Source organism: Pseudophryne corroboree, chromosome 2 (assembly GCF_028390025.1).
Source record: "Pseudophryne corroboree isolate aPseCor3 chromosome 2, aPseCor3.hap2, whole genome shotgun sequence".
NCBI classification, from domain to species: Eukaryota; Metazoa; Chordata; class Amphibia; order Anura; family Myobatrachidae; genus Pseudophryne; species Pseudophryne corroboree.
The window spans coordinates 396,182,125-396,196,393 of NC_086445.1; the positions used below are offsets into that span (position 1 = coordinate 396,182,125).

Consider the following 14,269-nt stretch of genomic DNA (forward strand, 5'->3'; position numbering starts at 1 on the left):
CATGACCAGTTCCTGTGCACTCTGGGGGTCATTCCGAGTTGTTCGCTCATTATTTTTTTTCGCTACGGAGCGATTAGTCGCAAACTGCGCATGCGCAATGTACGCAGAGCGCCTGCGCCAAGTAAATTAGCACAAAAGTTTGGTAATTTATTCACGGCGTAACAAAGTTTTTTCATCGCTCTGCTGATCGTAGTGTGATTGACAGGAAGTGGGTGTTTCTGGGCGGAAACTGGCCATTTTATGGGAGTGTGCGGAAAAAAACGCAGGCGTTCGAGTTGCAAAACGCAGGAGTGGCTGGAGAAACGGGGGAGTGGTTGGGCAAACGCTGGGTGTGTTTGTGACGTCAAACCAGGAACGAGAAGGACTGAACTGGTCGCAATGGCTGAGTAAGTCTGGAGCTACTCAGAAACTGCGGGGTAATAGTTACGAGAAAATTAGCGAAGCTTTCGTTAGCAAATCTGCTAAGCTAAGATACACTCCTAGTAGGCGTAGGCTTAGCGTGTGCAATGCTGCTAAAAGCAGCTAACAAGCGAACAACTCGGAATGACCCCCTCTGTGACAGATGCGACATGTGTCTATGATAACTGTGCTGTGTAAGGCTGCAGACATTTACACCAGGTCTATCCAGCAATCTTGGTGCATATACAGTACTTTGCACCTGAAATAGGAATTTGGTCTTTGCATATGCGATCTACCCTTTTTCTATATAGCTTTTGACATTCTAAAAATAGTATTTTTCCTAAATTCCTAAATCTATGTATAGTACATTGGATAGCACAGTGATAAACGGTTATATAATCCCTGATCACCTGCGATCAGGAATTTTGCCCTGCCACCAATGACAGCTGCTATTAGAAATATTGGAAACTCATCTTCTTACTGCACATGTGTATATAAGGAAAATAATGCAGGTTGGATCGTGTAAAGTGTACATTTATGTTTAAATACATGAAGCACATGAATCTGATCTAGGACACAAATTATAAACACTTGTGTGCTATACCTGCAAGGCCTTAATGTGGTCGGACACATTCTCCTGTGAGAAGACACGTACAGGTCGGGCAGCCTCTTGCACAATCTCCGGAATAAAGATGCTGTCGTGTGAAACAGCTCTGCTCCCCAGCACAGCGGCCCTGTAATTATATAACCCAACTGGTTACTTTATCTGAAGTGGAAAGTTATCATCTGTTCCCAAGATATGTAGCTTATTATAAAGGGCAAGGATGATTATCCAAATATGACAATTCAATTGTTGTTTGGGACCCCACCACTAGAGGGTGCCCGCTGGTAGCTATGCAATTGTTCTGCCATTTGGGCGCGGAAGCTGCCGGCGCCGACATTTATGCTCACAGCCTCCTGAGATGGTGAGCAGAAATTTGCAAAGTGTATTCTGTTTGGGCACCCAAACATCACTTTTCGTGGCCCGGCAAGATCTTTAGTTGGGTTTAACTTCTTTGCGTGGCTAAACCTGGTGCTTTGGGGCAGGTCAGAAGTAATGGGCGCCCGGCTGGCAAAATTATTTAATTGCTCCTACGGACGCCCATTACTTTGCATTGAAGGCCATGCATGCACAGTACAAAATTGCTATATCTGCAACAGGAGGAGCATCAGCACCAAGCCTGCTGGGAGGGAGAATTAGAAGATCCATCGACATCTATATTCTACCTATAGGGTTAGAGTGGCTGATTTGATCTTAAGATGCTTAACTACAGCCCCAAAAAGGTAAAATTCATGGGACAGCCAGCTGGTGGAGAATGGGGAGATCCTCCCCTTCCCTACTTTACAGTTGAAATGGAGTCTTCCGTCCTCGGAAATTTGGAGGTACCTTCAGTTGAAGCACTTTGTAGCGAGGAGCATGGTTCGTCCTGACACCACTATACCCACAACTATATTTGAAAGTACGTGTCTCGATTCATCCCGTCCAGCGCACTTTTTGTCCAAATGCTACAAACTCCTGATTGAACATAAGTTCCCGACCCTTCCTAAATACATTAGTTAGTGGGATAAGGACTTGAAGATTGAGCTGACGGAGGAAGACTGAACTCACCATTTTCAGGCCACCTTTGTCAGCTCGAGTAGTTACTCTGTACTCGAGACACACTTCAAAGTTTTGACGCGATGGTACAGATGCTCCCTAACGCTTGGCAAAATGTTCCCTGGTGTACCGGACCTGTGCTGGTGCTGTAACACTGAAACAGGCTCCCCATTACATATCTGGTGGGATTGTCAATCGCTTCGCCCCTTTTGGAATAATGTGATCTCTATTTCTAAATTGATTGTGGGACCTGAGGTTTCCTCTGATCCTGCTTTCTGGATCCTTAATCTAGTTACCGGCCCTTTGATAGCATATATAAAATCCCTTTTGAAATATCTCAATAGTGCTGCTAAGGCGGTGATCCCTGTTCGTTGGCGTAACACTGCCCCTCCCACAGTGAAAGAGTGGTTTACTAGGATAGACATGCACATGTCAATGGAGGAATTACGGGCGACACCTGAAAACCAACAGGGGTTTACAGCTACTTGGTTTCCCTGGCTAGACTTCAAGTCCTCACAGACGTACTTACTGCATTCGTAATGTGTACAAGTCTCACACACTGAGTTTTCCTTTGGTAATTTCTCGATTTTCCAATGTTATGAGGAGAATCTTCCCCCTGTCGGTTTCACTTGACAAATTGATCTTCCGAACAACGACCCCCCCCCCCACCTTGTCCTTCCTTCCTGCTCTTCTCTGCTCTCTTCTCCTGTTCTCTCTTTCTTTTTGTTTAAACAATTTGTATTGGATTTACTAATGATCAGGCAGGATTTGTACTGTGTTTACCAGGTTGATTGATTTATGGAGATCATTGTCTTGATTATTGGGTTCTAACGTATATGTTGAAATATCCTTACTTGATATTTGCTGCTGTTTCTTAAGTGTACTGTGTTCTCCTGACATGCCTGCTCATGTTTGTATGACTCTGATGATTTGTGTTAAAATCTAATAAACATTTATTGAAAAAAAAAAATTCATGGGACGGGGCGAACTGGAACAGACCGCAGTCCCTGCTGAGAATAATATGGACTGCTGTCTGCAGTTCGCTGAACCCAGGAGATATCCCTGATATCTCCCATTGGTCTTTTCTTAAATAGAATTAATACTCAAATCACACGAATTTCAGAACAAATGACCTTAATAAATAGGCCCATTAGAACTGTAATTATATGTAGAGTGAATTACTGTCTTCACAGAAATTTTTAGGGGGGTATTGAATTACTGCCGTTTTTTTTATCAGTCCAAAAAACGGCACTTCTTGCCCGTTTGTAGATTGAATTTACATTATACCTATTCAATGCCTGTGCTGTTTTATCGACTGGTCGAAAAATCCGCACGGGAGAAAACTACGTGGATCGGCGAATGGCTGCCGATCCGTGTGTTTTGTCAAATTTTCCGGGCGTTTGACAAGTTTTTGTGTCCGTTTTTCGCCCAATGTCAATTCGCCCAAAAAAACCCCGAAAAGGCATGTGTGAAAATGGATTCAAAAACAGGCGAAAAAGGCCGCTATTGAATACACCGACGTCGAATTAGTGCCAATTTTCTGCCTGTCGGAAAATTCGGCACTAATTGAATATATCCCTTAGTGACCTTCCCCCACAAATAGAATTGGCAGTTGTCTTCTTTATTTCCTGTCATGAATATGTCCAACAGGGAATTCAAATGGATCATCTCTATCTGGACTTTCTCATTCTTTCAAATAAAAAAATAAATTATATAAAATATGCATTATACTGTGATTTTTTTATAATGCACCAAATATAGGCTAGAATATGCTGGGCAAAAGAATATGCTGCCTGTGAAGCTGTCTAGTATACTGGACATACACAGAACATACATTGTTATTAGAACATAAGTGTGCTGATGCAGAGATAAATGAACACCATTGGGGTGGAGTGTATCTTGTGTGTGTTTTCGCACTGCGCAAGTGACAAAACTGAGCGTACGTAAGTATATGTGATGCCGGGATGTAAGTATTTCACTTACATCTATGCTGAAGAGGTGTCAATAGGGTCAAATAGGACATCTCACAAAGAGAAGAACGAGTGAGGGCGTATACACTCAAGTGCGGCATATGCAGAGTAGGGTGTGAGAATATATGATTATATCGTGGCACAGCTCTTGTAGCTAGTATAGGGAGGTGTGTGAGCACACTTATGTAAGAGCACAGGGGGATCACAGGATATACACAGCTCTGCGTACAGGCTAGTACAGTGGTTCTCAACCTCGGTCCTCAAGTACCCCCAACAGTTCATGTTTTCCAGGTCTCCTCACAGGATTTCAACTGAAATAATTTGCTCCACCTGTGGGTCTTTCATAATGTGTCAGTGAGTAATGAATACACCTGTTCAACTGCTAGGTGACCTAGAAAACATGAACTGTTGGGGGTACTTGAGGACCGAGGTTGAGAACCACTGGGCTACTATACAGATTATTTTTCCATGCAGGGAGTTTAGGAGCAGTGCCTTATTTATGTACAGCTTGGAACACGCCTGTTGCAGACATCAGTCTTTACTACACATACATTAAGAAGCAGTGTTAGAGGAAGACTTTTAGGTCTTCAGTGGCAAAAGGGAGGAAGAAATGCTTTTAAAGATTTAAAGCAGGAAGTGACGGGAGGAAAACAAAGGAATTACATATCATGGGAAGAAAAATGGAAAGTTAAATGAAGGATGGAGAAATATCTGTTTAGCCGGGAGATCACCAACACCGCTTACTCAATGTCATCTTCAGAGTCATAATCCGCACGCATGGACTCAGGGATGGTGACATCGCTTGCAGACTGGCTCTGCTTCAGCCCACTACTACTCAATGGTGCCAGTGTCTCTTTCCTCTTCTTTATTCCAAATAATTTTTTGAAAGATTTAAACTTAAATTTTTTTTTTGCTAGAAAATAAAAACCAAAAAACCCAAGTAAGATAATTTTGTTTCAATGGAGATTACCAATAAATACAATCAAAGTATTAGGAGAGTCACAATGCGCAAACCAATCAAAAATCAGCTGGAATAGAGTTACACTTGTGGGGCAATCCTCATACCACCAATTCAAACACAAAAGAAACAGGAGTCAGTGATCTCTTCACCAGCGCTAAGGATGTATTGATATATATCTTTCCTTATAGTGATATCTTCATCCTTATACGGTGCAGACCAGAGGTTCTTTTCCACTCAAATCCTGTGTCTTTAGTAATCTTTCAAAGATGTCTCATAAATGTTCCAATACATGCAAAAAGAGGCAATAAAAAAAAGCACATGGCATAGTACGCTTTTTAATGGTACAGAAGACACACAAAAAACACACACAAGTATGACATTGCCGGAAAGGATAGACCTGGTTTCACACAGTTCTAATTGAGCATGTGAGAGATGGTATTTACCCAGCAGCATCCCAATGAATGCATTGCCTTGAAAGAGAAAACACGTTGGCAGGACAGTGATTGCGGAGGGCACAAGTAGGACATTGCTGGAGTGGAGCACCAGCAGGTTGACCCAGGATGCTGCTAGGTGAATACCATCTCTCACATGCCCAGTTAGAACTGTATGAAACCATACAGCGTAGGGAGGGGAGGAGAGCCTCCCTACGCCGTGTGTTATGGCCACTTTAGGGGCGACCTGATGACGTTGCCTGCATTTCCTGCGGTCGGAAACATGCCAGTGGTGTACCTGCTTTCGCTGCCAGGCTGCATAGACCAGATTCGACCATTATTGCTGCGATGCAATCACAATTAGACTGCGATCGCAGCGCTGGGCGGCGCTTCTAATACTGGGTGTCCCCCAGCAGGAGATTTTTCAGTAGCAGATTTTGCGGTTTAGCAGAATCTGCTACTGAAGCTGAATGAGGGCCATAATACATTTTAAAGTCTTATTTGCATATTAGGGGATATTCAATTAGCCCAGGTAATTTACCACGGCTAACTGACATTTTTTGAAACAGCAGTGCTTATATTATTATTTCCCTTGTATTATATGAATATACGAATATGCAATTTCTTTCTATTAAAGCAACAAGAATACAAAAACAAGAAAAATAAGCTTTAGTGACAGGATTTGGAAACAAAACGGCTTATAATGATCGTAAATGTAGCCACTTACTAGATCTCAGAATTCAAGAAACACTTCTTGGCTATTTATTTTGTACTTCAGTCCTCTAAACAATTTGTTTAGTAAAATATAATGCACAAGAATAAACTAAGAAATGCAGATAACAAAAATGTCTAATGTTAAATTATATCCTCTTTCTATGCTCATCACAGAAGGTGTTCATTAAAAAACAAAAACAGGGCATATAATAACATTTTTGTCAATGACAAGTTAAAATCATAGAATATACTATATATATATATATATATATATATATATATATATATATATATATATATATATATATATATAATATGAGAGTCATGAGTCATTTTATTAGTCAAGGCCATCAGCTATTCTGCTATTTTACGTGTCTGGTAAAATGGTAATGTTATTTAACTGGATGTATAAGAAGAGTTGTTACAACCATACAGATGTGTCCTCTTACATCTTTGTTAAGGGCCCTACACACCTAGCGACCCGCCGCCGAGCTGCCTGACGGCCGATACGGCAGACGGGCGACCCGGCGGCGGGGGAAGGTGACAGGGGGAGTGAAGTTTCTTCACTCCCCCATCACCTGGCTCCATAGCCCTGCATGCTAATATGGACGAGATTGTCCATATTGGCTTGCATGTTTAAACGATCCGGCACTAGCGATGAACGAGCGCTGAGCCGCACATCGTTCATCGCTGGTGCCTACACACTGAAAGATACAGTATGAACGGTATCTCGTTAATTAATGAACGAGATCGTTCATATCTTTCACTGGTATCGACCAGTGTGTAGGGCCCATTACTCAATGTGTAAGTACTGTGTGTGTGACTGTGTCTGTATATGCATACAAAATGCTATGCTACAGTGTTTTCCTGGAAAACACTAACGTGGAATTTTCGAATGCAGATACAGCCGCATTTACACACAGAATATAAGCATGCTTTATATAATATTAATCAGCAGAAGCCGCTTGTGCATTCTATTACATTACTTTGGGTCTAGGATGCATTTTTGTGGAAAAAATACAAAAAAAGGTGCTCAGTGGTACAGAGTCCCGCTATGGGATGGCGCAACTTCAAGGGCTGTTTAGCGTGACTGCAGCAAGGATGTAAGAGGAAACACCTGTTTACACACATTCCTCTTTTGTGTATCTTCTACATACAGATGTCTCCTCATGCAACTATCCTCAATATGCCATGTGACTGAATACATACCTATTACCGGCTGTCATGATACAACAGCGGCATCCCGGCCACCAGTATGCCAGCAGCGGGGTGAGCGCTAGAAATTGATTCATTTTAATTAATTTGGTATGCGACTTTAGTCTGTATATGCAATACAACGGAACTTGGCATAAAATAAAGCAAGGGCCACTGTATTGTAGAACTTCGTATACAGATTCATACTCAGTCACACACAGATATATAAGTGTTGCAAATCAAATTAATATCAGTCTCCTGTTACGTCGTAGTCATATCACTTTGTGACTAAGGGCCTAATTCAGATCTGATCTTAGATGTGCTAAACTGAGCACATCTATGATCAGTTTCACAGACACCCCCCAAACCCGCCCTGCACAGGTGCAAAAAGCACTGCACAGCAGCGATGCTTTTGTACCTGACGAGTAGCTACCTGCCAGCACAGCTCCTACGCACTGGCAGGCCACTACTCGCCACGGCCTGCCCCCCCAACGGCGTTCTAACGCCATTGGCATGCCCCCTCATGCCTCGCGACCGCCTCTGCCTGTGAATCAGGCAGAGGGGATCGCAAGCCAGAGATGCTTTTAGCACTTGGCTCCCAGGGGGGCGCGTGCGCACTCCACAAAGTAATTCAGACTGCAATCGCTGCCGCCGCGATGCAGTCTGAATTACCCCCTATAAAAGCTGCAATAAAGACGACTGTTTCTACCAGAGTTGCGCAGGACCTGGTGCGCTGAGAGCTGCTGTTTGGCGAGACTGCAGCAATAATGTTTGAGGACACATCTATATACTTGGTGTCCAAATGCATCTATTTCAAAATGAGCTCCATGAAAACATAGATTGTAATCTGAAATGGAAGGCTACAGATCAGACAGTGTTAAGACTGTATACAGTAGTGACTCTCCCAAATTTGTGAGTCTCTAACAAAGTATGATATGTATACAAAGTATAATTTATTCATATGCTTCAAATAATTAAGATGAATTTCTGATATGAGATGTAATATAGTCCTTTTGTAATAATAATGAAGTATAGAGTCCTGAAAGGTCCTTTGTGTATCTACAAGATCTCGCAGCTACATACACATGTAAACTATACAGTATATGTTTGGAAGTGTGGGACTGAAACACGTTGGTGGGTGAAAGGTACTGTTCCTGAATTTTATTGTTCGCCAATATGGTGAGCAGCCGATCCAGACAAGAAAAACTCACTGCAATTGTGGGAAACTTATGCAAGCAATGAATTGAATAGGCTTTCTTGCAAGTATCTAATGTCTTTCAATTAACAGAAGCTTTGCATGCATAATGCATATATTTCTCCCATTCAAAAGCAAAAGGTCATGCAGCTGAATAGAGAGAAAAAAAGATAAATGTATCAATTTTGCACAGGTGAACTCCAAAATAAAAAAGACGACAGACAGAGCTGAATAGTTCCCACAAAGTACTGACATATTTTAGGCAGAATAAGGAATTTCATAAACAACTGATGAATCCAGGACCAGCCAGCCAGCCTAAACAGTTAGTGTGACTCAGGGAAGGGGCACTGTACATATGTATGTATGTGACTATTATATATGTGTGACCATGTATGTATGTATGTATGTATGTATGTATGTATGTATGTATACATGTGTGACTAGATATGTGTGTGTGTGTGTATAGGTTTGTTACTATATTTACATGACAGAGGTTGAGCGCAGGGATCATCGGCAGTACATGCCGCACTCTGATCCATACGCCATACATATATGCAGATGCTTGCTGCCACCTTGTGTTCTTATATGATAAATACAAGATATACAGAAGTTGTCCTTTCTGTAGCAGTAAATAGGTAATTACCTGAATGATCATCTACAAGGCTATCCCCTTCTCTCACTTTGGAATCCATTTCTCGTTATGTCCAAACCAAATGACCTAAAAAATATAAATAACAATATAGTAAAAACACACAATGAAACAATAATGCGCTCTATTACAGTTATGTGCGCTCACAGACTTACTTGGTGCTCATTACACTGTGACAAAGCACACATACTGTATACAGCTCTAAAGTATAGCTCTTAAATAAGTATATGACCTTGCTTTTCATTCAGAGGGAATTACTATTTTTGTAAACCACCTTTAATATTTGTTCTTTTGATTTCTGAGGAAATAAGGATAAGTCCAAAATTGCAACACATGCAACTGCATACTGTATGTACAGGCAGACTATGGTATGTAGAGTGTACTTAAAAAAAAATAATAATAATAAATCGCACAAAATACTCAAAATAAAAATGTAAGCGTAAACATTCCATAGACAAAATCTGAGACCCCAATACTTAGCAGGCAGTGGGTACTTTACAGGGCTCTACCATGCCAATATCTGGGTATATACAGCCTGGAATGGAGTTGGATTTGGTTGCATGTAAAAATCAAACAAATTGCAACGGGACATTATGTCATAACATTGGTTCACAGTAAAAAGTTCAGTTACCATAGCAACCAAATATTTTGTTTTATTTTGCTAAACTTTACTAGAAACAGAAAAAGAGAGGCTTGTTTGTGTGAAATAGTTTTTGCTAAATCAGTGTGTTACTGTTGATTTTCTAAGTAGTGGTTTTGCTTCTTTTCTGGACAATTCATCTCTACTGGTCTAATGTATTCATTTATTGACGTACACACAGTGCACTCAAAGTCAAACCTCAGCTAGTATTTAACCACGTGGTCATAAATCGCTCAATCTCTACTATTTATTTATTTATTTAACAAGAGCAAAATAAAAATAAGTAAAAAATTTGACGGAAGTACAGCCAAGTTGTATACATTATCTCAAGGACTAGTAGCAGTTTTAACACCCTAATTACTACTTCTCACCTATGTAACGCTTTTAGCACTGCTGTTTCTTACTAATGTAACACATTTTAACACTTAAACTGCTACTTCTCACTAGAGTGATGCCTTGTGGTGGTTAAGTGGTTCTGGCCAAGAGGGCCCCATGCTCTGGACTTGAACTATAGGAATGTCACGGACCCACCTGATAAGGTCATCCAGTAGGTGGGCCCATATTTTTTGGCCACACATTACGCCAAGAACCTCGATTTTACGCCAGGTTTTATTGCAGAGTTTATTATAATTGTTCTGATTACCAGAGTTCTTAGTGTTTAGATTGTGCACCTGCATTTTTTCCTTTTTTCTGTGTGGTACTACAAGTCTCAGCATGGTAGTGCCTCTTATTATATTTAGAACTAGGGTGTGCAGTCCAGAATGCCCCTCCCCCTTCTCCCAATATATTCTATAACACAAGCATGAATGCACGTTATTTCAAATTTAAAAGTGTGGGCCTAATTCAGCAAGGATCACAAAGGCAAAATCTTTAATAGGCAAAACCATGTGCACTGCAGGTGGGGCAGATGTAACATGTGCAGAGAGAGTTAGATTTGGGTGGGGTGTGTTAAAACTGAAATCTAAATTGCAGTGTAAAAATAAGGCAGCCAGAATTTACCCTGCACAGAAACAATATAACCCACCCAAATCTGTGTGAATGGGAGCTTTCACACACAACCTTTTTTTTAGCCACCGCTGCTGCTGCGCAAGCGCATGGCTCAAAGCCGTGGTGTGTGAAAGACCCTGCCGGATGGCAATAAGCCGGACAAAGTTTGTCCGGCTTTTTGCCATCCGGGGAAAACCAGGTAGTGTGCAACAGCCCTAACTCCATGCTTTGCATCAGCCCTACCACCTGTGAGACAGCTGCTAATATGCTAAAGCAATGCTGTTCTCTTTTCTGCTCTACCTGCACAATAACCTTCTGGCTATTTATAAATATATACTGCTAAGTAACACCTGGACCATGTCCATAGAGATTACCGCAACCTTGAGACTGGCAGCTATTATTCTCCAACACTGGCAAACATATGTGCTGTGCAAGGAAGGTGCAACATGCTTATCTTGGCAGCAGAGAATGGAGAACAATACACACTGTACACACCATCAGGTTATAGCAACAAAGTGTTTGGGCACCGCGTGCTTCATATCCGTGTCAGTGTGTATGTAATCAGTTATTGTTACACATTATCATTCCACTCACCCCCTATCTTTACTTTGCAGTTTCCATCTGCCATCTGTTTCTAGGGACAACGGTACATTGTATTTTATGATGCTGACAAACAGCACAGTACCATTCCCTTGTTTATTATTAGACTATGGGGTATATTCAATGAGTGCCAAATTTTCCAACAGTAGGAAAATCGGCACTAATTCGACCTCAGTGTATTCAATTTGCCCGTTTTTTAATCCATTTTCAACCATGCCTTTTTGTTTGTTTGTTTTTGTCGACTCGGCATGGGCGTAAACGGACCCAAAAACTGTTGAAAACGGCCACAAATTTGACAAAACATGTGGATCAGCGGCGAATTCGACCAGTCAAAAAAATGGCACGGGCATTGAATAGGTCGAATGTAATTTCAACCGACCTAAAAACTGGTTGAAAAAAAACTGCACTTATTGAATACCCCCCTTAAGTTGCAACTAATGATGACTATTTATATTACAACAGAACTGTATTATAATCATGTTTAATGGTCAGATCCAGGGGCGGATTTAGGGGGGGGGGGGGGAGGGTGCCCACAGGCACAACAGTAACAGCTGCCCCCCTTCCCTAATTGTATTATTATAATTTATTGGTTATAAGCCTTCATTTGATTATAGCGAACTTAATAGAATAAAAATAAATAAGCCATTAAACTGAATTATTTTTATCTTTAATTATCAAGGTTGCACAATTTAAAACAAATGATTAAATTATGATTTAAATCAAAACGTTAAAAAACTACAACTTTTGCTTAGAAAGAGACAGACGTGTAGGTGGGGGCAATCTTTTTTTTTTTTTTTTTTTAGCTCTGTTAGGGAGAATAATGGATGGTATATAGGAGATTCTATCAAGTATATACTGCCAAGTGACATACGCTAGAATACTATGGCAGACTGTTTGGAGTCCTTTCTGAAAAACTGGCCCATTCTTGCTAGAGTATGTGATGAAAACAAAAATAATATCCCACAAGACATTATTAACAAAGTTAATAACTTTGATATTAAGCAGAGTGCTGAAGATTATTTGGCTCGACTGAAACCTGTAGCTGTAGCCCTGGATCGTGCACAAAAACGCATCTGTACAACCAGTGAGGACGTACAAGTGTGGAAGAAGCTGTTAGATGAACTTGAAGAGATCGGATACCACAGCAATGTAGTAAAGATGGCAAAAGCAAGAGCTAAAACTGCGCTAACAGATGCACACTTGCTGGCTAATCTACTTGATCCTAGGGACAGGGGAAAAAGCTTAGTTCTGTTGAAATTGAGACTGCTATACAGTATGCTCATGTCAATAATCGTCAAATTATGCCGATCATCATTAACTTTCGTGCATCCATGAAACCATTTGCACCATACATGTTTGATGTTTGTAAATACATACATACATACATGTTTGTAAATCTTTACGCCAAGTATCTCCTCTAGCCTGGTGGATGTCCTATGCAGCTCAACTTCAGATAGACACTTCGGCAGGAAATCTTCTGAAGCAGATGTTCACTGCAGTTTCATCAAGTGCAGGAATTGAAAGGATTTTTTTCAACGTACGGTTTTGTACAATCCAAAACATGCAACAGATTGGGAAATTAAAAAGCAGCTAAGCTGGTTGCATGCTACAGAGCCTTTTCTGTTGAGGACAAACGTGAGAACGTGGACAAAGACATGTACATGTACGACTCAGACTCAAACAACTGATTGAGTGAAATTCAGTGCCTAATTGTACTTCTTGATGCAACTGTTCAGTGTGTATTTATTCTATTACTGTGATCATTCTGTTCTGTTCTCACGTCAAAACTTGTTCATGTTTTACTACAACAAGGTGTAAACATCTAAAATTAAACAGTTTACTCAAAAACATGTTAATAAAAAATTCCTATTTAAATTCCAAAAACCTGATTTAAATAAATAAAAACCAATTTAAATCAAATAAATCCGACTTTTTTGATTTTTATAAAAAAAAAAAATCAGATTTTTATGCAACCTTGTGATGTATACATATTTACTATGAAGGACAGCTTACAGGGGCAGTATGTGCATGTCTTACCCATTTATACTCCATTCAAGAATATGGTACAGTACAGTGGAAATATTTTGCAATTACTGGTACATTTCAGGCTGACAGTGCCAACACAAGCACCCAAGTGCCACCCATAGACACGTGCCAAATGGGAAATTCACCATTGGTCAGATATACTGTAGTGCCATGGCTGACCCCAATGAATTATGCTTGAATAGAGTTAAGCCATTCACATTTAGACAAAGTTCTGTAATAAAGGCCATTCAGAAAATAAGAATTTACTCACCGGTAATTCTATTTCTCATAGTCCGTAGTGGATGCTGGGAACTCCGTAAGGACCATGGGGAATAGACGGGCTCCGCAGGAGACTGGGCACTCTAAAAGAAAGATTAGATACTATCTGGTGTGCACTGGCTCCTCCCTCTATGCCCCTCCTCCAGACCTCAGTTAGGGAAACTGTGCCCGGAAGAGCTGACACAACAAGGAAAGGATTTGGAATCCAGGGTAAGACTCATACCAGCCACACCAATCACACTGTACAACTTGTGATAACCATACCCAGTTAACAGTATGAACAACAACTGAGCCTCCTTTTACGGATGGCTCATAACAATAACCCTTTAGTGAAGCACTAACTATATACATGTATTGCAGAGAGTCCGCACTTGGGACGGGCGCCCAGCATCCACTACGGACTACGAGAAATAGAATTACCGGTGAGTAAATTCTTATTTTCTCTGACGTCCTAGTGGATGCTGGGAACTCCGTAAGGACCATGGGGATTATACCAAAGCTCCCAAACGGGCGGGAGAGTGCGGATGACTCTGCAGCACCGAATGAGCAAACTCAAGGTCCTCCTCAGCCAGGGTATCAAACTTGTAGA

General features: G+C 41.0%; 1 protein-coding gene across 2 annotated transcripts in view; it reads right to left on the minus strand.

Moving 5' to 3' along the window:
- Window positions 1-14,269, minus strand: part of CRACDL (CRACD like) — a 152,171-nt gene that overhangs the window by 32,383 nt on the left and 105,519 nt on the right. For both annotated transcript variants that reach the window (XM_063953348.1, XM_063953347.1), the window contains exons 2-4: window positions 9,144-9,218; window positions 4,750-4,918; window positions 1,004-1,133 (exon numbers count right to left, since the gene is read on the minus strand). In XM_063953348.1, the coding sequence (XP_063809418.1) occupies window positions 1,004-1,133; window positions 4,750-4,918; window positions 9,144-9,192 (348 nt within the window). In that variant the 5' untranslated portion in view covers window positions 9,193-9,218. The remainder of the gene's footprint in view (window positions 1-1,003; window positions 1,134-4,749; window positions 4,919-9,143; window positions 9,219-14,269) is intronic.